Source organism: Rana temporaria, chromosome 4 (genome assembly GCF_905171775.1).
Source record: "Rana temporaria chromosome 4, aRanTem1.1, whole genome shotgun sequence".
In the NCBI taxonomy this organism is placed as follows: Eukaryota; Metazoa; Chordata; class Amphibia; order Anura; family Ranidae; genus Rana; species Rana temporaria.
In genome coordinates this window covers 473,290,411-473,315,730 of record NC_053492.1, presented here as the reverse complement: position 1 = coordinate 473,315,730, position 25,320 = coordinate 473,290,411, and the positions used below count along the sequence as shown (strand labels likewise).

At 48.3% G+C, this 25,320-nt stretch overlaps 1 protein-coding gene across 1 annotated transcript in view; it reads right to left on the bottom strand.

The window, feature by feature from the left end:
* The window catches only part of ZFAND3 (zinc finger AN1-type containing 3), a 264,478-nt gene that overhangs the window by 32,650 nt on the left and 206,508 nt on the right, over positions 1-25,320 (bottom strand). Inside the window, exon 4 of the mRNA XM_040351809.1 lies at positions 24,550-24,615. Within this exon, the coding sequence (XP_040207743.1) occupies positions 24,550-24,615 (66 nt within the window). The remainder of the gene's footprint in view (positions 1-24,549; positions 24,616-25,320) is intronic.

Sequence of the window (25,320 nt, the reverse complement as noted above, 5' to 3'; positions counted from 1 at the left end):
CCAAAAGAAAGCTCTATTTGTGGGAAAAAAAGGACGTCAATTTTGTTTGGGAGCCACGTCGCACGACCGCGCAATTAAGTTAAATCGACGCAGTGCCGAATCGCAAAAAGTGCTCTGGTCTTTGACCAGCAATATGGTCCGGGGGTTAAGTGGTTAAAGAAAGTAGCAGCAGCTCAAACGTGAGATATACAGATTGCAAATTATAAAAGAAAAGCTGCGCTAAAAGAAAATAAATATAAACAAGTGATTGTGATACAAAAGAAAAATTGCACTCAGTACACCACTGAAAATAATGAATCGGTGAGCAGTCCTCAGAGGATCGCAGAGGAATGATCCAATTGTCCCATACAAATAGAAATACATGCTTGATCAGAGACACCACTGATTGTTATATGTAGATAAGAGCGAACTCCTGATAGAAACACCACCAGCAAACGTGCGCCTCCACCACATGAGTTGCGCGATTACCGAAAGGAAAGCTTGGATAAGCCTGTATTGTTGATCACTATCCGGATCCGTGTCCAGCAGCAGCTCGCAGGAGTTGGGCAGAAGGTGGACCAGGTAGGCTCAAATCACCGGACATTAAGGGCCGGATTCTCGTAGAGCGGCGCATATTTCTGCCGGCGTAGAGCATCTCATATGCGCTACGCCGACGTAACACAGAGAGGCAAGAACAGTATGCACAAAGCACTTGGTCCCTACGTTGCGCCAGCATAAAGTAAAGTCTTTGGCGTAAGCCGGCCTAATTCAAAGTAGTTGGAAGTGGGCGTGCTACATTTAAATAAACCGTGACCCCATGCAAATGATGGGCCGAACGAACGGCGCATGCGCAGTCCCGTGGACGTATCCCAGTGCTCATGCTCAGAATCACGTCAGAAATACTCCCTAAGATACGTCGAATCACTTCCTATGACGTGAACGTAACCTACGCCCAGCCCTATTCTTGTACTACTACGTAAACAACGTAAAATATGACGGTCCATACCTTAACATGACTTACACCTGCTTTATGAGGCTTAACTTTACGCCGGACGTACGACTTACGTAAACGGCGTATCTGAATGCGCCGGGCGCAAGTACGTTCGTGAATCGGCGTATCTCCCTCATTTGCATATTTGCAATGAGGCGGCCAGCGTAAATATGTGCCCAAGATACGCCGGCGTAGGAAAGTTACGTCGGTCGGAGGAAGCCTATTTTCAGGCGTATCTAGTTCTATGGGCACGACGCGTAGATACGACGGCGCACCTTTACACTTACGCGGCGTATCTGTAGATACGTCGGCGTAAGTGCTACGAGAATACAAGCCTAAGGGTTTAGCATCGATCATGTACCCAAAAAAGTGAAGAAGAGCTCTCCGTAGTGTTAATCAGACCAAGACCAAGAAACGTACATTGGGAGGTTGACGTGCTGACGTCACTGCTGTGCATCTTGCGAGCAGACGGCTAGCCAGCCGGCAATACTTTTTATGGATGTTTTTAGCTTCGCTTTGTGTAAGTGCAATTTTTATTCTTAATAAATCCTCATTAGTCTGATTTACACCATTTTAGTAGTCCATAGTACTATCCATAGGCGACGCTTTAACCACTAGGCATCCTGCCTATTAACAAAAGACGGCCACAAGGTGGCTCTCAATTGCCGGGAGGACGTCTTTAAACGTCTTCGGCTCCTCCGGTCACTGGGGGTCGCGCTCCCATCACCGGTGGCGCGCGCATGCTCCCGCCACATCACTGAGATGCCGATGCGCGTGCCTGGCGGCTGCGATGTCCGCCTAGCACCCGCGTTTGGCGGTTACAGAGACAAGGACGTGGATCTGTGTATGTAATAATGAGGTGTAAACACAGAGATCCACGTCCTGTCAGGGAGAGAGGAGACCGATGGTGTGTCCCTTGTACATAGGGACACAGATCGGTCACCTCCCCCAGTCAGTCCCCTTCCCCCACAGTTAGAAACACTATGCAGGATACACATTTAACCCCTTCCTCACCCCCTAGTGTTAACCCCTTCCCTGCCAGTCACATTTACACAGTAATCAGTGCATATTTATAGACTGTATAAATGTGAATGGTCCCAAAAATTTGTCAAAAGTGTCCGATGTGTCCGCCATAATGTCGCAGTCCCAATAAAAATTGCCGCCATTACTAGTAAAAAAATAATAATAATTCTGTTACCCTATTTTGTAGGCGCTATAACTTTTGCGCAAACCAGTCGCTTAATGCGTTTTTTTTTTTTACCAAAAATATGTAGAAGAATACGTATCGGCCTAACTGAGAAAAATGTTTTTTTTTTTTGTTTTTTTTTTTTAAATGGGATATTTATTATAGCAAAAAGGAAAAAAATAGTGTTTTTTTTTCAAAACTGTCGCTTTTTTTTATTTTTAGCGCAAAAAACTAAAACCGCAGAGGTGATCAAATACCACCAAAAGAAAGCTCTATTTGTGGGGAAAAAAAGGACGCCAATTTTGTTTGGGAGCCACGTCGCACGACCGCGCAAATGTCAGTTAAAGCGGGTGGGTATATGTGCCCAGTAAGCAAGTGGTTAAAAGCCTTTACAGGTGAGCACTTTATATTTACAGAGGAGGTCTGGTGCTAGAAATACTGCCCATGATCTGACCTTTACAGTGATACCTCACATGTTAGGGATGATCGCTGTTTGCGTGCGCACGCGTGGGAGTGAAGAATGCGTTCGTCTTTGCCCGCAAGTATGGGCACTTACTTTTTTTTTTTCGTTTAAATTATTAATTTAATTTATGCTTTTAATTTTTACACTGTTACTTTAAATGTTTTTTTAAATCACCTTTATTGCTGTCACAAGAAATGTAAACATCCCTTGTGACAGTAGTAGGCATGTGACTGGTACTCTTTTTTTTGAGAGATCTGGGGGTCTCCAAGTCTCTGCAGTGAAAAGCATTCAAAACTCCAAGATCGTTTACATCCAGGTAACCTGTCAGGTCATTGGTTCCGTTTTTTTTTTGAGGGGGGGTCGTCAAATGAAACCACCCCTCCTCTGGTCGCTCAGGCATGTCTGGTGCACTTACCCCATCTATGGTGGGCAGCACCATCTCCCAGGCTTCCCTTGCTCAACAGCTTTCCCTTCCCCTGCTCTCCATGACGGCTTCCATTTCCTCCCTCCTCCTCCTCGGCCAATGAGGAGTTTTCTCTTTCCGACCAAACGGAAAATGGGTCTCAGACCTGCTTCGGATTGGCCGGATTGAGGATCAGTGTTTCAATAACATTCGCTGTTGTAGCACCTGGGTGGGCTCCTGGCGCAATACTCTGCCCCACAAGCCCATCCGATTTTGAAGCCTATGGCCCAGATTCACAAAGCACTTACGCCGACGTATAACAAGATACGCCGACGTAAGTGCAAATGTGCGCCGTCGTATCTGTGCGCCGGACCCACAAACTAAGATGCGCCTAAAAACAGGCTTCATCCCGCCGAAGTAACTTGTCTACGCCGGCATAGGGTGGGCGCACATTTAGGCTGGACACATGGTGGCGCTCCCATTGATTAGCCATTCAAATATGCAAATGAGTGAAATACAGCGATTCACGAACATACGTGCACCCGACGCAGTGCGCGTAAGTTCTACGTCCGGCGTAAAGTTATTCCCCTTAAAGGACCCAGTAGCAGACATACGAAGGTCTGCATCAGGGAACACAAGCCGACGTATTTTACGTTGGTCGTGTGTGGCTGGGCGTAGGTTACGTTCACGCCGTACGCAGTGATCCGGCGTAGTTTAGGCAGTTGTTTTCCGACGTGATTGTGAGCAGGTGCAGGGGGATGTGTCCACGTCTCGGCGCATGGCCAGTTTGTGATACGTATCTGTCTGGCGCTCGCCCCATCATTTGCATGGGGTCACGCCTCATTTGCATGGCTCACGCCCACTTCCACCTACGCCGGCGTACGCCTTCGAAACCCAGCGCAGCGTAGGGAGCACTGGCTTGGTGAATTCCATGCTTGCCTCTCTGCGCTGCGTTGGCGTAATGTACATTGTTTGCGTTACGGCGGCGTAATGTGCGCCCACACTCTGTGAATCTGGGCCTAAGGGCTCTTATCAGGTGCTTAAAAAAAAACACCCCGCCGCTGTAAATCACGTGCCCGGCATCCTGAAAGGGGCCGGACACATGAATAGGGGGTGGCGGTATCCTGTCAAAACAGGATAGAGCATAGGGGTGGCGGCTGTGGATAGAGGGGGCGGTGCTCCTAACGGACGGGGCACCACTGGCTTCTGGGTAACCATAGTGAAGACCCAATCCTGGCTGCCTGACCTGGTCACTCGGGTCTCCTGGTGGGATAGGAGAGCCCAAGCAAGCCACAAAAGGTGTCAGGAGGTGACTGTCCCCTCCTGCTGCTTTTAATAGCAATCGAGCAGCTAGTAAGGCACTCCAACTGCTATTACAAGAAAGCCATTTGCCGCCTCTAAAAAAAAAACTATACACCGGGGGATCATCCCGGTACAACCACTTGAAGACCGGTGAATGTACCAAGCATGTGACTGGTCCACAAGTGGGTAATATGCCGACATCCAGGCTCAGAGTTTGGGCACTAATGCAATGTACATCGTGAGTGAGATGTCTGATGTGACTGGCTTAGTGATCTCTGTACAGCACTGCGGTATATGTCAGAGCCATATAATTGTATAATAATAATAATAGTGACATTAGAGTGTAAGCTCTTCTGATAGAGATTGATGTGACTGGCTCAGTGTTCTCTGTACAGCATTATGGAGTATGTAAGCGCTATATATATATATAAATGTATAATAATATGTGACTGTGGGGGGGGGGGACATTAGAGTGTAAGCTCCTTTAGTACAAAGACAGACGTGACTGGCTACTGGCTCAGTTTTCTCTGTACAGCACTGCGGTATATGTTAGCATTATATAAATGTATAATAATAATAGTGTATGACTGTGGGGGGGGGGGGGGGATATTCGAGTGTAAGCTTATCTGGTTCTGTGATGACTGTGGGGGGGGGGGGGCATTAGAGTGTAAGCTCTTCTGGTTCAGTGATGACTGTGGGGGGGCATTAGAGTGTAAGCTCTTCTGGTTCTGTGATGACTGTGGGGGGGCATTAGAGTGCAAGCTCCTCTGGTTTTGTGATGACAGTGGGGGGACATTAGAGTGTAAGCTCTTCTGGTTCTGTGATGACTGTGGGGGACATTAGAGTGTAAGCTCTTCTGGTTCTGTGATGACTGTGGGGGGGCATTAGAGTGTAAGCTCTTCTGGTTCTGTGATGACTGTGGGGGGGCATTAGAGTGTAAGCTCCTCTGGTACAGAGACTGATGTGAATGGCTTAGTGTTTATTGTACAACACTGCGGTATATGTCAGAGCTATTTAAATGTATAATAATAATATGTGACTGTGGGGGGACATTAGAGTGTAAGCTCCTTTGGTACAAAGACAGACGTGACTGGCTCAGTTTTCTCTGTACAGCACTGCGGTATATGTTAGCACTATATAAATGTATAATAATAATAATTGTGTATGGGGGGGACATTAGAGTGTAAGCTCTTCTGGTACGGAGACTGATGTGACTGGCTCAGTGTTCTCAATACAGCACTCCGGTATATGTCAGAGCTATATAAATGTATAATAGTGTGATGACTGTAGGGGGGGGGGGGGGATTAGAGTGTAAGCTCCTCTGGTACAGAGACTGTTGCGACTTGCTCAGTGTTCTCTGTACAGCACTCCAGTATATGTCAGAGCTACTGTAAATGACACCAGACACGGCTCCACCTGTGTAGATCCCTCACCTTCACACGGATCCAGGCCGCCGTTCACCTTATTTGCTCCTCCTCTGCGATTGGCTGACACGCTGGCACTCTGACACGCTTGCGATTGCTTCTTCTGAAAAGTCGGAGTGTGTGAAAGTTTCTAAACATCTCACGTGGGAGATTGCGCTCCACTCTGAAGAGTTATTTGGCGCACAATTTACAAATCACACACTTCAAAATGTCACGTCTCTGTCTGCGGGTAAAAGCATTTCTGGATGTGGGGGATAATCGCTAGAAAAACAACAGCTGCAGAATTATTTTGTTGCAAACGGCAGAAACGAATCCCAGCGCGGAGTACGGTGCGCGCCGCCCGGCAAAAACAGTGCCTTGAAAAAGTATTCATACCCCTTGAAATTTCCCACATTTTCTCATGTTACAGCCAAAAACGTAAATGTATTTTATTGGGATTTTATGTGATGGACCAACACAAAGTGTCACATAAAAGTGGAAGGAAAATGATGTGAAAAGTGTGGGGGGAGGGGCATTTGTATGGCGCCCCCCGGAGTCAATACTTTGTAGAACCCCCTTTCTCTACAAGTCTTTTTGGGGGTGTCTCTACCAGCTTTGCACATCTAGAGAGGGACATTTTCCCCTCATTCTTCTTCTTTGTAAAATATCTCAAGCTCTGTCAGATTGGATGGAGAGCGTCTGTGATCAGCAATTTTCATGTCTTGCCACAGATTCTCAATGGGATTTAGGTCTGGGCTGTGACTGGGCCATTCTAACACATGAATATGCTTTGATGTAAACCATCCCGTTGTAGCTCTGGCTGTACTTTAGGGTCATTGTCCTGCTGGAAGGTGACCCCCCCCCCCCCCCCCAGTCTCAAGTCTTTTGCAGACTCTAACAGGTTTTCTTCTAAGATTGTCCTGTATTTGTCTCCATCCATCTTCCCATCAACTCTGACCAGCTTCCCTGTCCCTGCTGAAGAAAAGCATCCCCTACCACATGATGCTGCCACCACCATGTCTCACAGTGGGGCTGGTGTGTTCAGGGTGATGTGCGGTGTTAGTTTTCCCCACACATAGGCCTAGATTCACGTAGGGCGGCGTAAGTGTTGGCGGGCGTATCGTATTTACGCTACGCCGCCGCAACTTAGAGAGGCAAGTGCTGTATTCACAAAGCACTTGCATCCTAAGTTACGGCGGCGTAGCGTAAATGTGCCAGCGTAAGTGCGCCTAATTCAAATTGTGAAGAGGTGGGCATGTTTTATACAAATAAAGCATGACCCCGCGTAAATGCCGTTTTGAACCAACTGCCCATGCGCCGTCCATGGACGTATCCCAGTGCGCATGCGTCGGATAGAATGCCTAAGATACGTCGAACACTGGCTGGGCACTTAAAGGGGACGTACAGGTACGTGCTTTTGCCCAGCCGTGCCATTCTGCTGACGTAATTTACGTCCAGGTCAAAACCAATGACGTCCTTGCGACGTCATTTAGCGCAATGCACGGCGGGAAATTTAGGGACGGAGCATGCACAGTTCGTTCAGCGCGGGGACGCGCTTCATTTAAATGAAACACGCCCCCTACCCGCCCAATTTGAATTTCGTAACTTGAGATACACTACGCTGCCGTAACTTACGGCACAAAATCTTTATGGATTCGAACCAAAGCCAGGTAAGGTACGGCGGCGTAGCGTATCTCAGATACGATGCGCCGGGGCAGATCTTTGTGGATCTGCCCCATTAATTTTAGGCACATTTTTTTTCCTTTACAACTCCTTTAAGCGAAATTCCATCCATTCATCCAAGTTTTTTCTGACGGAAAATCCGTTTGTGTGTAGGCGGCATTATGGGGAAATTCGCTTTGATATAAGAGTGCTTTGGATTACAAGCACGTTTCTGGAACGAGTTATGCTCGCAATCCGAGGTTTTACTGTGAGGTCATCTACAAATCAGATGCAGATGAGATATTTTCAGCTGCTTCATAATATGGTGGAAATGAGCAGATAAAAAAAAAAAAACACCAAGAGCAGCTTTATAATCCAACAAAAGTGTCACGGGAAAAAGAAAATCTATCATCTTCGCCCTTTTAGTAATTGGCCCCCGTAGGATCGGCTTGGTGACCCTGGCCTCCCTCTGCATGACCCTCTCCAAGTGTTAAGCTGGGGACAGATCGTTTCATCCTCCGGGGGCCCCGGCCAATAGCTGGCGGTTCCTCTGAGCCCTCACGAGAGGGAGAAAGAGTTGTCAGTAATTAGCGATTTCCACTCTACGGATTAGACAAGTTTCTTAAGAGGTGGGAACGGTGGGATTCCGGCATCTCCTGGCTGGTAATCTCCATCTCATTTACTGCGAAGAGGGAAGATAACCGCGCAGCATGCGACGACTAGGCGGTATGGAGGCTGTACACCGAAAAAGACTTACAGGGGATTATAAAATGGAATACAGTTCCATATATACAGAAAAGGCTATATTAGAGCTAAAATGAGAATCACGATTTTTTTTGCTTCGAAGATGGATCACGATTCTCGCGGCGTAACATCATCTTTCACATTAAAACAAAAAAAAAATTGGGCTAACTTTACTGTTTCTTTTTTTTTTTTAATTATTCATTAAAGTATATTTTTTCCCCAAAAAATTGCATTTGAAAGACCGCTGGGCAAATACAGTGGGCTAGATTCAGAGAGAATTTACGCCGGCGTATCTATAGATACGCCGCATAAATTCAAATCTGCGCCGGCGTATCTTCTATCTGTATTCAGAAAGCAAGATACGCTGACATTAGCCCAAGATACGACTGGCATAAGTCTCTTACGCCGTCGTATCTTAGGGTGCATTCTCACGCTGGCCGCTAGGTGGCGTTTTCGGCGTAGAGTATGCAAATTACCTAGTTACGCCGATTCACAAACGTACGTGTACCCGGCGGTAGTTTTTTACGTCGTTTGCGTAAGGCTTTTTCGGCGGAACGTTGCTCCTGCTATTAGGTGGCGCAGCCAATGTTAAGTATGGACGTCGTTCCCCGCTTCGAAATTTGAATTTTTTGAGTCGCTTGCGTAAGTCGTTCGCGAATAGGGCTGGACGTAATTTACGTTCACGTCGAAACCAATGACGTCCTTGGGACGTCATTTCAAGCAATGCACACTCGTAAATCACGTCAATCACGTCAGGTCATCACATATTGGCATAAAACACGCCCCCCTTCCACATTTGAATTACGCGGGCTTACGCCGGCCCCATTTACGCTACGCCGCCGCAACTTACGGAGCAAGTGCTTTGTGAATACAGCACTTGCTCCTGTAAGTTGCGGTGGCATAGCGTAAATACGATACGCTGCGCCGCCGAAACTATGCGCGCCCCTACCTGAATCTAGCCCAGTGTGAATATATATTGCAGCAATTGCCATTTTATTCCCTAGGGTCTCTGCTAAAATATATATAAAGTTTGGGGGTTCCAAGTAATTTTCTAGCAAAAAAAAAAAAATCGATTTTAACTTAAAGGAACACTAAAGGCAAGATTTTTTTTGTTTAAAAATAACAAACATGTTATACTTACCTCCGCTGTGCAGTTCGTTTTGCACAGAGTGGCCCCGATCCACATCTTCTGGGGTCCCTCGGCGGCTGTCTCGGCTCCTCCTCGCAAAAGCTTTCCACGTTCATGCGAGCTCCCTCGCATGGTGGAAAGCTTTTGCGAGCACGCTTCCGTGATACAGCAGCGGCCATAGCCGCCGACTGTATCACTCGGCCCCGGCGCGCCGCGTCATCCGCTGTGATTGACAGCAGCGCCAGCCAATGGCTGCGCTGCTATCAATCCTCCCAGCCTAGCCAATCAACAACCAGGCTGGCAACCGAATGGAAGACGACAACGCGAATGGGACTTTCGAGTGGAGAGGTAAGTAAAATGGGGGCTCGGGGGGGGCCGGTGCTATCAGATGTTTTTTTACCTTAATGCATAGGATGCATTAAGGTAAAAAAAAACGTTTACCTTTACAACCCCTTTAAGAAACAAGTGTCACAAAAAGATAACGGCCCAGATTCATGTACATCGGCGCATTTTTGTGCCCGCGTAGCGCATCTCATATGCGCTACGCTGACGCAACTCTGAGAGGCAAGAGCAGTATTCACAAAGCACTCGCTCCCAAACTTGCGCCGACGTAACGTAAATTGGCCGGCGTAAGCCCGCCTAATTCAAAGTAGGTTGAAGGAGAGCGTGATACATGTTAATGTACCGTGACCCCATGCAAATGAATGGCCGAACGAATGGCGCATGCGCGCGCATGCTCAGAATCACGTTGCATATACTCCCTAAGATACGACGGCTCAATGCCTACAACGTGAACATAACCTACGCCCAGCCCCATTCACGTACGACTTCCGTAAAAGACGTAAAATACGACGGCTGTTCCGTCGTCCATACCCTAACATGACTTACCCCTGCTTAAGGTGGAATAACTTTACGCCGGATGTACGCCTTACGTAAACGGCGTAGATTACAGCGACGGGCGCAAGTACATTCGTGAATCGGCGTATCTAGGTCATTTACATATTCGATGCGTAAATCAATGGAAGCGCCCCTTGCGGCCAGTGCAAATACGCGCCCAAGATACGACGGCGTAGGAGACTTACGTCGGTCGTATGAAGCCAAAATTCAGGCGCATCTTGTTTGCTGAATAAGGCGCAGAGATACGACGGCGCATCCGTAGACTTACGCGGCGTATCAGAAGATACGTCGGCGTAAGTCCTTTCTGAATCCGGGCCTTAGACTTTAAGTGGTTAAACTTCCTGCATTTACACACAGAAAGTTTGATCTAAGAAGGAAGTGTTGGTTACAATGTTTCATGTTAAAAACTTGGCAGACCCCTTATATATTTTCTTTGACAGCTGATAAGTCTCTCCACTTGTTATATGAAAGAATCGGCAAATTCTGCATAGGAGATCGTCAGGGGCAGGGCCGGACTTACCATTAGGCTTGACTGGGCACAAGCCCAATAGGGGGGTCCGGGGCCCAATCGCAGCAATCCCCTCCCGCAATTTTGCGGCAATCCCCTCCCGCAATTTTGCGGCAATCCCCTCCCGCAATTTCGCGGCAATCCCCCGTTTGCGGCAATCCCATCCTGCAATTTCGCGGCAATCCCCCGTATGCACCAATTTCGGCACCCCCCCCGCTTAACAAGTTTGGCGGATGGATGTACCCTCGGCACTACACCCCCTTAACAACTTTGGCGGATGGATGTAACCCTCGGCACTACACCCCCTTAACAACTTCGGCGGATGGATGTAATTCTTGGCAGCCCCTTCACTGCAGCTGTGTAAAGGGCCCCAAAATTACTGAAGGCGGCCCTTGGAAGAGGTAAGGAGTCCGTCCAGCGGCTGCCCCTCCCCCCGCTTAACAACTTTGATTGGTCGGTCGGCGGATCCCCCCGCTCAACAAGTATGATCGGTCAGGGCACTGCCAACCAACTTCGATAGGTCGATCGGCGGATCCAGCCCCACCAACTATGATCAGTCGGTGGTAACAACCCACCCTCCCCCCCTGCTTCTCTGCTCCAGGGGGCCCCTTCAATTATTAAGCCCAGGGGCCTCCACCGCCCTAAGTCCTGCCCTGGTCAGGGGGGTTAAAACAAGATCACAATTTTTTAACGATTAATTGTGCAGCTCTAGACTATATTGTCACTTCCATCCTGACAAACAGAAATCCTTAATAAAATATTCATAATTCTGTTCAGCCAGTGTTATAAATCAACCGGCTCCTCCGCACTGCAAAGCTATAAGGGTGACACCACTGATCACTTATGCGTCCCAGCAAATTTCTGCTGTGCAAGCTTCCTTGATGGCCTACAGAAGAGCCTCGTCACCGTCCTCCCTGTAAACCTACTCCTCTTTTAACCGGTTAACGACCGGCTCACGAACGTCGGCAGAATGGCACGGCTAGGCAAAGTGCCGTATGTTTACGTCACTTTGAACGTGCGTGCCCCTGCCGCGCGATCCATAACAGTGCCCGTGGGACCCGTGGACTCGATGTCCACCGGAAGGGCCGCCATCAGGGGGGTACAGGCATTACACCTGTAAGGGTAAACACAACATCTCCCCGTTCTTCCTAGTGACATGTCACTGATCGTCTGCTCCCTCTCATCGGTTAGTGAGGTGTCACTCGTAGCCACGCCTCTTAACAGTTAGAATCACTCCCTAGGGAACACTTAACCCCTTCCTCACCCCCTAGTGGTTAACCCCTTTCCTGCCAGTCACATTTATACCGTAAGCAGTGTATTTTTATAGCACTGATCGCTGTATAAATGTGAATGATCCCAAAATAGTGTCAAAAGTGTCCAAAGTGTCCGCCATAATGTCGCAATCCCGATAAAAAAATCGCAGATCGCCGCCATTACTAGTAAAAAAAAAAAATATTAATAGAAAGGCCATAAAACTATCCCCTATTTTGTAGACGCTATAACTTTTGCGCAAACCAATCGATAAACGCTTATTGCGATTTTTACCAAAAATAAGTAGAAGAATACGTATTGGCCAAAACTGAGGAAAAAATATGTTTTTTAATAGATTTTTTTGTGGATATTTATTATACCATAAAATAAAAAATATTGCTTTCTTTTTTTCAAAATTGTCGCTCTATTTTTGTTTATAGCGCAAAAAATAAAAACCGCAGAGGTGATCAAATACCACCAAAAGAAAACTCTATTTGTGGGGAAAAAAGGACGTCAATTTTGTTTGGGGGCCACGTCGCACGACCGCGCAATTGTCAGTTAAAGCGACGCAATGCCGGATCGCAAAAAGTGCTCCGGTCGGTCATTTGGCAACCAAATCCTCCGGGGGCTGAAGTGGTTAAGAGGACCGGTCATCCCTAATTTCTAAGTGATGTTTATATTCCTTGATACAAGAATAAATGTGATAAAAAAATAAAAAAAAATTAAAAGAGACAGTGTAAAAAAAATAAAAATAAAGAAAGAAAACAAACAAAACATTTGACAAAAAAGCACCCCATCCCTCCATGCTCGTGCGCAGAAGCAAACACAAACGTATGTCGCGCACACATATGTAAGTGGCATTCGCACCACACATGTGAGGTATCGCCGTGAACGTTCGAGCGAGAGCGATAATTCTAGTACTAGACTACGTCTTTAACGGTTTACAGGTTACCTATGGAGATTTTAAAGGAATGTAGTTTGTCTGCATTTCATGACCGTGTGCAATTTTAAAGTGCGACTATTTATTTATTCATCTTTCATATTTTTAAAAAAAATGTAAAATAAATCTGAGTATATAAAGGCCCGGATTCACAAAGCACTTACTCGAGATACGCCGCGTAAGTGTAAATATGCGCCGTCGTATCTGTGCGCCGTGCCCACAGAACTAAGATACGCCTTAAAACAGGCTTCAGTCCACCGACGTAACTTGCCTACGCCGGCGTAGAGTGGGCGCATATTTACGCTGGCCGCAAGGGGCGCTCCCATTGATTTACGCGTCGAATATGCAAATGGCTGAGATACGCCGATTCACGAACGTACTTGCGCGCGTCGCAGTAGTATACGCCGTTTATGTAAGGCGTCCGTCCGGCGTAAAGTTATTCCACATATAGGGAGGCGCAACCCATGCAAAGGTATGGACCACGGAACAGCCGTCGTATTTTACGTTGTTTACGTAGTACTACGTGAATAGGGCTGGGCGTAGGTTACGTTCAGTGATTCGACGTATCTTAGGCGGTCTTTCCAACGTGATTCTGAGCATGCGCACTGGGAAGCGTCCACGGGATGGCGCATGCGCCGTTCGTTTGGCCCATCATTTGCATGGGGTCACGGTTCATTTAAATGTATCACGCCCACTTCAACCTACTTAGAATTAGGTCGGCTTACGCCTAGGAATTTACGTTACGCCGGCGCAACGTTGGGAGCAAGTGCTTTGTGAATACTGTGCTTGCCTCTCTGTGTTACGCCGGCGTAGCGCATATGAGATGCGCTACTCCGGCATAAAGATGCGCTCAGGTATGTGAATCCGGGCCATAATGTTTGGGGGGGGGGTAATAAGTAATCTAGCAAAAAATACGGGTCAGCAAGTCAGATCTTTAACCTCTTATCCACCGCCCACCATCAAATGACGGCGGGAGGAAGACCCTATTGTTCTGGGCGGACGTCATATGACGTCGCGCCTTTTTCGAAGCCACTAGGAGGCTCGTGCCTGCCGCATCACTGGGGACCCGATGCGCATGCTCGGTGGCCGTGATTGCCCAGTAACTGAGCAGGACACACAGCTCCACGTCCTGTCAGTGAGAGGAGACCTATGGTGTGTCCCTTGTACATAGGGACACACCATCGGTCACCTTCCCCAGTCAGCCCCCTCCCCCCACAGTAAGAATTACTCCCAGGGAACACATTAACCCCTTGGTCGCCCCCTAGTGTTAACCTCTTACCTGCCAGTCATATTTTTACAGTAATCAGTGCATTTTTATAGTAGGGATCGCTGTATAAATGTGAATGGTCACAAAAATGTGTCAAAAGTGTCCCCGGCAATATCGCAGTCACGATAAAAATCGCTGATCGCCGCCATTACTAGTAAAAAAATAATAATAATGCTATAAATTTATACCCTATTTTGTAGCTGCTATAACTTTTGAGCAAACCAATCGATAAACGCTTATTGCGTTTTTTTTTTTTTACAAAGAATATGTAGAAGAATACGTATCGGCCTAAACTGAGGAAAAAAAAAGTTTTTCTTGTTTTATAGATTTTTTGGTGATATTTATTATAGCAAAAAGTTAAAAACATTGCTTTTTTTTTCTCAAATATTCGCTCTTCTTTTGTTTATAGCGCAAGACATAAAAACCGCAAAGGTGATCAAATACCACCAAAAGAAAGCTCTGTGGGGAAGATATGATAAAAATGTCATTTGGGTACAGCGTTGCATGACTGCGCAATTTTCATTCAAAGTGTGACAGCGCTGAAATCTGAAAAAAAATGGCCTGGGCAGGAAGGGGGTGAAAGTGACCTGTAGACAAGGGGTTAAATAGAAATATTCGGCAGGCAGATGTTATCAAGGTGAAGGTGAGCTTTAATGAATTCCAATATGGAAGAAATAATTTTGAAGTAATGGATAACATGGCGGCATTCCATTGGATGTACACTGAGAAGGAAATATGGCCGCCGTTAGGCCTCCAATTTCCAGCGCGTAATGAGGATGTATGTGTAAATGATGACGCCGCGTTCCTGGAAGGAAACGAATGGCGGAGAGAGGCGAGGATAATACAAGTCATCTGTCCGATAGAGATGAGCCCGTACAATCTCATCACCATATATCACCCTATCAGAGCTCGCCGTCACCTCCACCGCTATCAGCGCCGTCCCCGCCACTTCATCCTGTTTATAATTGCTGATGAGAGGTAATAAGGGCGCCATGGCTCAGCGCCTGTCCGATACACTTCACTGGAAGCCTATTAGGTGATAACTTTTATTTACAATCGCCTCCTTCTATTACGATGGCGCTTCGCGCACATCGGGGGCCGCGGAGGGGTCACGTCACACTTCCATGTGGCTGGAGGTTTAATAGGGGACAATGTTTAGAAAGGTCGGTGTGGCCGGCTCCGAGAGACAGAGAGCTACGTGACCTCCAACTGCAATGTACGGGACAGCCCGACGCATCAAAAGTATAGACTGATATATAACCCTGCGGAATAACCAATAATCAGAAGTGCAACCTTTCCACCCCAAAACCACCCTGGAATTATTCTTCAGGTCCCAGGGAACCCATACTAAAATGAATTAATCTGGGAAAGAATGTTCCTTACATTGGTGATCAGTGAGAAGAATATCCCTTACATTGGTGATCAGTGAGAAGAATGTTCCTTACATTGGTGATCAGTGGGAAGAATGTTCCTTACATTGGTGATCAGTGAGAAGAATGTCCCTTACATTGGTGATCAGTGGGAAGAATGTTCCTTACATTGGTGATCAGTGGGAAGAATGTTCCTTACATTGGTGATCAGTGGGAAGAATGTCCCTTACATTGGTGATCAGTGGGAAGAATGTTCCTTACATTGGTGATCAGTGGGAAGAATGTTCCTTACATTAGTGATCAGTGGGAAGAATGTCCCTTACATTGGTGATCAGTGAGAAGAATGTTCCTTACATTGGTGATCAGTAAGAAGAATGTCCCTTACATTGGTGATCAGTGGGAAGAATGTCCCTTACATTGGTGATCAGTGAGAAGAATGTTCCTTACATTGGTGATCAGTGAGAAGAATGTCCCTTACATTGGTGATCAGTGGGAAGAATGTCCCTTACATTGGTGATCATTGAGAAGAATGTTCCTTACATTGGTGATCAGTGGGAAGAATGTCCCTTACATTGGTGATCAGTGGGAAGAATGTCCCTTACATTGGTGATCAGTGGGAAGAATGTCCCTTACATTGGTGATCAGTGAGAAGAATGTCCCTTACATTGGTGATCAGTGGGAAGAATGTCCCTTACATTGGTGATCAGTGAGAAGAATGTCCCTTACATTGGTGATCAGTGGGAAGAATGTCCCTTACATTGGTGATCATTGAGAAGAATGTTCCTTACATTGGTGATCAGTGGGAAGAATGTTCCTTACATTGGTGATCAGTGGGAAGAATGTTCCTTACATTGGTGATCAGTGAGAAGAATGTCCCTTACATTGGTGATCAGTGAGAAGAATGTTCCTTACATTGGTGATCAGTGAGAAGAATGTCCCTTACATTGGTGGTCAGTGGGAAGAATGTTCCTTACATTGGTGATCAGTGAGAAGAATGTTCCTTACATTGGTGATCAGTGAGAAGAATGTCCCTTACATTGGTGATCAGTGGGAAGAATGTTCCTTACATTGGTGATCAGTGAGAAGAATGTCCCTTACATTGGTGATCAGTGGGAAGAATGTCCCTTACATTGGTGATCAGTGAGAAGAATGTTCCTTACATTGGTGATCAGTGAGAAGAATGTCCCTTACATTGGTGGTCAGTGGGAAGAATGTTCCTTACATTGGTGATCAGTGGGAAGAATGTTCCTTACATTGGTGATCAGTGGGAAGAATGTCCCTTACATTGGGGATCAGTGGGAAGAATGTTCCTTACATTGGTGATCAGTGAGAAGAATGTCCCTTACATTGGTGATCAGTGAGAAGAATGTTCCTTACATTGGTGATCAGTGGGAAGAATGTTCCTTACATTGGTGGTCAGTGAGAAGAATGTTCCTTACATTGGTGATCAGTGGGAAGAATGTCCCTTACATTGGTGATCAGTGGGAAGAATGTCCCTTACATTGGTGATCAGTGGGAAGAATGTCCCTTACATTGGTGATCAGTGGGAAGAATGCTCCTTACATTGGTGATCAGTGAGAAGAATGCTCCTTACATTGGTGATCAGTGAGAAGAATGTTCCTTACATTGGTGGTCAGTGGGAAGAGTGTTCCTTACATGGGTGGTCAGTGGGAAGAATGTTAACCCTTCGCTCAAACACAGGTTAGAAGGCATGGAACGTTTGTTTCCTTTGAATATCTTCCATCTCTGATCTCAACAACTTTCCACCAATGGCAATACACGGAGTGTCAGACTTTGGAATACCGGCGGCTCAGGCATTACACATCGGTAATATTTCCTGTGAACTCACATCATTTGTCTTTTTGAATTACAGATCCGCCGGCGCTGTCAAAGAACAAGATTAGTCGGTTTCTCCGGGAAAAGTCGCGGATTTGCGCGGCAGTCTGGCATGTTGGTGTTTCTGCCTCGGAGACCCTCAAATCACATCAAGGGGTAATGGTGTGTTTTGGAAACGTTTCCGGCCCCTTGCATCAACATCTGACAGTAAAACTCGGCTTTACATCAAGAAAGGAATACAGCGTGTAATATACGGAGATCGAGTGCGGCGCGTTAGCCCGGGAGAACGCAGGATCTACGGTCACAGCTCTGCAAGGAAGCCAGCTGGGCATTGCTTACTATAAAAACACAGCGGGTAAAAATAGGATTTTTGTACTCACCGTGAAATACATTTCTCTGAGTTCATGGACGGACACAGCAGCATCTAACCTTAGGGTATTATCCTCCTTTCTAGGAGATTAACTAGGCAGAAAAACAGCATGTTAAGTGTTAAACACTCCACACAGTACAGCACCTCCCAGGGGGCGGTTAGCCCGGGTAAATCCCACTCTCTGCTCTGCAGCCCCAGTTCGTAACAAGCAGTACAAACAAAGGAGGGGTGGGTGCTGTGTCCGTCCATGAACTCAGAGAAATGGATTTTACGGTGAGTACAAAAATACTATTTTCTCTTCTGTTCATGGAAGGACACAGCAGCATCTGACCTTAGGGACATCCCCAAGCAGTGTCAAAAAATCGAGGGGTGGGAAAAACACAGCAAACCAACTTCACCCCAAACAAAACAGAGCTCCTCAACGGAGGAACTTCAACCTTAAACAGCCGCCTGCAAAACCTTGCGTCCGAAGGAGGCATGCGAAGATGCACTCACATCCACCTTGTAAAACTTTGAGAAGGTGTGGACTGATGACCAGCTGCCTTACACACCTGTAAAACAGACACTTGATGGTTGAAAGCCCAAGAGGCACCAATTGCCCTGGTTGAATGCGCCGTAACCGGGAAGGGGCATAGGCCTGAAGCACAACCTGCCTGATCCACCTAGAAATGATGGTCGACGAGACCGCCAGACCCTTCTTAGGACCAGTCACCGACACGAACAGTGAGTCCGACCTCCGAAACGGAGCCGCAGCAGATAGGTACACCCGGAGGGCTCGAACCACATCCAAGGAATGCAACACAGCCTCTTTTGGGTTCGCCGGCCGAGGACACAAGGATGGAAGAACAATGTCCTCATTAATGTGAAAGGCCGAAACAACCTTAGGAAGGAACAACCGCTGCGGCCGCAGCACCACCTTATCCCTGTGGATGACTAAGTAAGGAGCCTTGCAAGACACGGCCGCCAATTTAGACACCCGTCTTGCCACCAGAAAAAACACCTTCTGTGAAAGAGTCAATAAAGGGATTTCCCTAATGCCCTCAAACGGAGGCTTTTGAAGCACCGAGAGGACTAGATTCAAGTCCCACGGAGGCAGTGGAGGATGCACAGGAGGGGCCACACGTCGAACCCCCTGCACAAACGTACGCACCAGAGAGTGCGCCGCCAAGGGTCGCTGAAAGAAAACAGCCAAGGCCGAAATCTGACCCTTAATCGTACTTAAGGCGAGAGCCTGATCCACTCCACGCTGCAAGAACAGCAGAATCCAGGACATCACGTACGCACGGGGGTGCCAATTCATCTCCTCACACATAGAGATGTAAGCCTTCCACGTACGATGGTAAATCTTCTGGGAAGTAGACTTCCGTGCACGTAGCATGGTAGAGATTACCGAATCTGACAGAGCCCGGTCCTCCAGCACCTGGCTCTCAATAGTCACGCCGTTAAAGCCAACGACTGTAAAGCAGGATGAAAGATCGGACCCTGCGAAGCAGATCTTCTCACAGTGGCAGGCGCCACGGAACATCTGCCACCAGACACACCAGATCTGCGTACCAGGGACGGCGAGGCCAATCCGGAGCAATTAGGATTGTTGGTATCCGCTCGGCTTCCACTCTGTGTAGCAGACAAGGAAGAAGCTTCAGAGGAGGAAAGGCGTAGATTAGGCGATAGTGACCCCACGATGCCACCAACGTATCTGACACGTCTGCTCACGGGTCTCTTGACCTGGCCACGAACCGGGACACCTTCCGATTCAGTCGAGACGCCAGAAGATCCACGTCTGGAGCGCCCCATTTCAGACACAGACTCTGAAACACATCCGGGTGTAGCGACCATTCTCCTTGGTCTAGCGTTTGGCGACTTAGGTAGTCCGCCTGCCAGTTCTTTACGCCCAGAATGTAAACGGTCGAAAGAGCCGGAACGCTCTTTTCGGCCCAACGGAGGATGTGAACGACTTCCGGCGCTGCAGCCGAGCTCCGTGTGCCCCCTTGATGATTGACATACGTCACAGCCGTGGCGTTGTCCTCCTGAATCCTGACCAGGCGGCCCTGCAGTTTCAGAGACCACTTGGAGAGGCACAGCCTGATCGCCCGGAGTTCCAGGACATTGATCGGTAGGCGGGACCCATCCTGAGTCCAGCGCCCCTGGGCTGACTGAACACCCCAAACTCTCCCCAAGCCAGAGAGATTGGCATCCGTCGTGACCACCGTCCAATGGCACGGCAAGAACGACTTCCCGGCCCGAAGCACCGGAGACGTCAGCCACCACACTAGGGAGGACCTGACCAGGCGACTCACCCAGACTTGGTAATCCAGAGACGAAGAGAGCTTGTCCCAACGCGACAGAATTTCTCTCTGTAACACACGAGTGTGATATTGAGTATACGGAACCGCCTCGAAGGAGGCCACCATCAGACCCAGAACTCGCATGCAAAAGCTAAGCGACGACCACTTCTGGGTCGCCAACCGCCTCACCGCAGTTTGCAGTGTCTGTAGTTTCTCCGTGGGAAGAAAAAATCTCGCCTCCAAGGAACCAAGGACCAACCCCAGGTATTCCAGATGCTGAGACAGTACCAACACCGACTTCTGAACATTTAGCAGCCAACCAAATTCCCGGAGGGTCTGGCAGGTGATAGACACATCCACCTCTAACTCTGAGCTTGAAGAAGCTCTCAGAAGATCATCCAGGTATATTACAATAGCGATCCCACGCTGCCTCAGCAGGGCCAGAATCGGAGCGAGCACCTTGGTGAAAACCCTTGGCGCCGAAGCCAGGCCAAAAGGGAGGGCCACAAATTGAAAGTGGTCCTCCCCGACCGCAAAGCGCAGAAATCTCTGGTGCTTTGCGCATATGGGGATATGCAAATACGCGTCCTTGATATCCAAGGATGCCAGGAAGTCCCCTTGATGGAGTGCCGCTATTACAGAGCGAACCGACTCCATCCTGAACTTTTGCACTCTGACAAAACAGTTGAGGGCCTTGAGATCCAGGATTGGACGGGTCCCTTCTTTCTTGGGAACTACAAACAGATTGGAGTAAAACCCCTGAAACCGTTCCAGTAAAGGAACCGGCAGGATCACCCCCCTGACCAGCAGATCCTGAACAGCCCCAAACAGGGCCCCCCGACGACCCAGAGGAAGCTGGAGGTTGGAAGAAAAAAATCGGTTTGGCAGACAAGAGAGAAACTATCTTGTACCCCGAGGAAACTACTTCGCAAAACCACCGGTCGGAATGAAGAGACATCCACCGAGCCACGAATTCGCGAAGCCGGCCCCCCACCCCAGAGACGGGTGGGGGCAGACCTTCATGCTGAAGCAGGTTTGTCTGCAGGCTTGCGGAACCAGGGGCGCTTTTGTCCTTCAGCGGGCGCCTTAGCGCCCTGGGAGCATTTACCTGCCGCACCGGGCGGATGAAAAAAACGATTGGGCCGGTAAAGGAGGGCCCCTGCCTACAGCGAGGCTCCTTACCTTTACCAGATTGTGGGAGCAGAGTGCTCTTACCTGCCTTGGCATCTTTTATGATGTAATCTAGAGAAGCCCCAAAAAGCCTTTCACCCTTAAAGGGTAAGCCCACCAAGGCCTTCTTAGAAGACTGGTCTGCAGACCAACACTTCTGCCAGACAAGGTGGTGCAACACCACCACGTAGGCCGAGGCCCTGGAGAGCAAGGGAAGCGTATCCAGGGCTGACTCACAGACAAATTTTAGGCCCTGCACCAACTGGTCGGCCAGCGCCACACAGTCCGGAGCGGCTTGTTGCTCCTCCAACTCCTGAAGCAACAACTTTGCCCGTTCAGTAAGTGTCTGTGACACTAGAGTCCTGGCCAAGACCGGTCTCACCGCCGACCCCACCACCGTGAACTTGGAGCAAGCCACAGCCTCAACTCTCCTATCTGCGGGGTCCTTGAAAGCGGGAGCCCCCTCCACAGGTAACATGGTAGCTTTGTTCAGTCTGGACACAGGGGAGTCCACTGATGGAGGAGAGAGGTCCACTTTTTCAGGAAGTCCTCCTCAAAAGGATAACGGACCGCAAAGCATTTTGGAACAGAAAAAAACTTTTGCGACCGATCCCATTCCTTGTACAATTTTTATTCCAGATAAGGAACACAAGGAAACACTTTTACAGTGCGGGCCGGCTTGCGGAACCCAAAAGGAACTGACATCTCTGATGTCTCCGCCGAATCCTCAATTTCCTGAGTATCCCGCACCGCAGTGATAAGAGCTCCCACTAGCGCCCTATCATGCGCGGACCCTGATGCAGAGTCATCCTCACTGTCCGTGTGGACTAGGCCTGCATCCTCTGACACCTCGGAACCAGGGCCGGGAGCAGTAGCTGGGCCCGATTCCGTGTCAGAGGCATCCCCAGAAGAAGGCGGGGGGAGGGGGCGCTTTTTACCCCCCCTCTGGCCACACGCCGCTTCAATCCTGGCAACAAACGCCTCTAGGACTGCCGTCATAGCATTCACAGAGGCCGCAGGCACTAAGGGTTAACTCTGGCATGTCTGGGGGAGAAGAATCCGGTTCGGACGCCATGCTGACCCACCCTTTTGCCACCCTTGGAATGCAAGACCGACAGGCCACCCTCCCGGCCGCAGAAGAGAACAGGGGACCCCCCACCCAATCAGGCCTGTACTGCTGCTGTCTGCCCCAGAGCGCTGCTCCGTGCTGTGCCGTCCCTCAGGAAGTATGCTGGAGCCGTTCGCGCCATGTTTTCAGCCACTAGAGGCAAAAACCCATTCCAAAATGGCCGCCGACATGCAAAAAGAGCATGTGGGCTACAAGAAAATGGCTGCCGATCTCCAATAAAGGTGCCCGGCGCCGCCAAAATGGCGGCCGCGATTGCAGTAAAAAACACACATACAGTGAAAGGCCCCCCCCCGCACACACGGCAGCAAAACAGCACCCCCAAGCAGACACAGCCCCCAGCCACTGGATGGAGCCCCCCAGGTGGACCCCCCACCTCACGGCCCGACACCGCCACCCAGAACGTGGGGAGAGGAAGGGAGAGAGGAAAGCAGGGCGGACCCCCGAGCGACCTCCCCAGGAATTCACCAGCCGCACCACCATGCCAAAGCAAGGGGACTGCTACTTACCCGTCCTGTGACCACCGCCCGGAGGCATCCCGGACAGAAACAACGTCCACGCAGTTACGGCATGGCAGTCGGTGCGGCACACTGTGACACGAACATAGAGCAAAGTCATATGTGTGCCCTGGAGCGTATAGCTCACCGGCCACCCCTGGAGCAACGGGGCATGTCGTGGACCGCCCAGCTCGTAGCTAAAGGCTGGCACACGCTCGATGGCCGAACTTGGGGGGACTTCAAGGATCGAGGACCCAATCGGCAGTTGATTGTAGATTTCAGGATCCAAAAATGCAGGAAAACAAAAGAAAAGCAAGAAAATTACAAAAAAATAAATCCCCAGAGCACATGGGCCCAGAGGAGCCATGTCATCTCCTTTGCTAGGCAGAAAAAATCTGGGGCTGCAGAGCAGAGAGTGGGGGATGTACCCGGGGGAACCGCCCCCTGGGAGGTACTGTACTGTGTGGAGTGTTTAACACTTAACATGCTGTTTTTCTGCCTAGTCAATCTCCTAGAAAGGAGGATAATACCCTAAGGTCAGATGCTGCTGTGTCCGTCCATGAACGGAAGAGAAATAAGTATTGAACACATCGCCATTTTTCTCAGTAAATATATTTCTAAAGGTGCTAATAACATGAAATTTTCACCACATGTAGATAACAACCCACGTGCCTCGCGAGTGCGCCAGCGGGTCCCAGGAACTCGATGTTCCCGGGCGGCCCGCGATTGCGGTCGGCAAAGGTAGAACAGGGGGGATGCCTTTGTAAACAAGGCATTCCCCTGTTCTGCCTAGTGACATGTCTGGGATCTACTGTTCCCTGTGATCAGCAATCAGTACTTGTCTCAATCCAGAGCACTAAGTGTCATATCTGTCCGCTGCCTCCTTTCATCTGGTTTCTGCATGAGTCACTTCTGACAAAGTTTTCCTGACACCAAGAGAAATAAAAGTGACAGGGGAGGAGCTCCAGCACACAGTCTGTGATTGACCACCTCAGCTCTGTTCCTGTGTGTTGTATAGAGGGGGGTGTGTCTCTTCCCTCCAATCAGCTCTCAGAGTTTAGATCAGAGGTCTCCAAATATTCTAAACAAAGGGTCGGTTTAATGTCCTTCAGACTCTAGGAGGGCCGGACTATGGCCAGCAGGGGTGGAAATTTTCCTGGCATCAGTGGGAGTAAGCATTGCCACATTTGGTATTAGGGGGAGGAACAGTGCCCAGTCCTTGGTATCATAGGGAGGAACAGCACCCCATTTTTGGTGTCAGTGGAAGAAATGATGCCCCATTGTTGGTGGCAGAATAGTGTCTTGTATCAGTGGGAGGAACAGTACCCAAAGGGCCAGAAAAAGGCAAGCAGAGGGCCACATCCGTCCCTCGGGCCGCAGTTTGGAGACCACTGGTTTAGACGAAGCACGCCAGCCGTGTGAAACGCGTCGCCCCTGCCAATGCCTAGGTCATTTCTTTTTATCTCATGATTTTTGCATCTAATATCTAATCCCGTTTTTATGTATATCCAGCTCTCGGAGCTCTTCTCACTGAACTCTGCAGAGTGTAACTTTAGCTCTCCGCCCCCCTTTTTTTTCTGAATTTTTAGACAAGCTTTATAAATTCTGCATTTTGAATGGCTGTAGAGAAGAGACGACAGCGGGTAAACAGGTGCAACTTATGTAGGAGGATTTGTTTTCATCTCTGAGTATCACCTGAGGGTGGCCACTTTGCTGGGTTTACAAGTCTAAATTCGATCAAACAAAAAAGGAGCCGGCTCCGCCTCTTACCTGTGTCGCAGGATCTTTTGGTCGGCGTGGTTAAAGAGACGTGAACTGTGTCTGTGCAGGGCCCACCTGAAACCAAGAGACACAAAAAATCAATATAGAGTCACAACTGACCGATCAATATTCCATATGCCAATCACATTTCGTTTGCCTAAAAAGAAACAGTAGTCTATTATTTTTTTTCAATTTTATGCATTTTTAATGCTACATTATCATGGTTTACAAAGGATTAGAAAAGTTATAAAACAGAAATTAACCACTTAAGCCCCGGACCTTTAGGCAGCTAAATGCCCAGGCCAGGTTTTGCGATTCGGCACTGCGTCGCTTTAACAGACAATTGCGCGGTCGTGCGACGTGGCTCCCAAACAAAATTAGCGTTCTTTTTTCCCACAAATAGCTGTCTTTTGGTGGTATTTGATCACCTCTGCGGTTTATATTTTTTGCGCTATAAACAAAAATAGAGCGACAATTTTGAAAAAAATGCAATATTTTTTACTTTTTGCTGTAATAAATATCCCCCAAAAATATATAAAAAAAATGTTTTTCCTCTGTTTAGGCCGATACGTATTCTTCTACATATTTTTGGTAAAAAAAAAGGCAATAAGCGTTTATCGATTGGTTTGCGCAAAATTTATAGCGTTTACAAAACAGGATATAGTTTTATTGTATTGTTATAAAAAAAAATGTTTTACTACTATTGGCGGCGATCAGCGATTTTTTTCGTGACTGCGACATTATGGCGGACACTTCGGACAATTTTGACACATTTTTGGG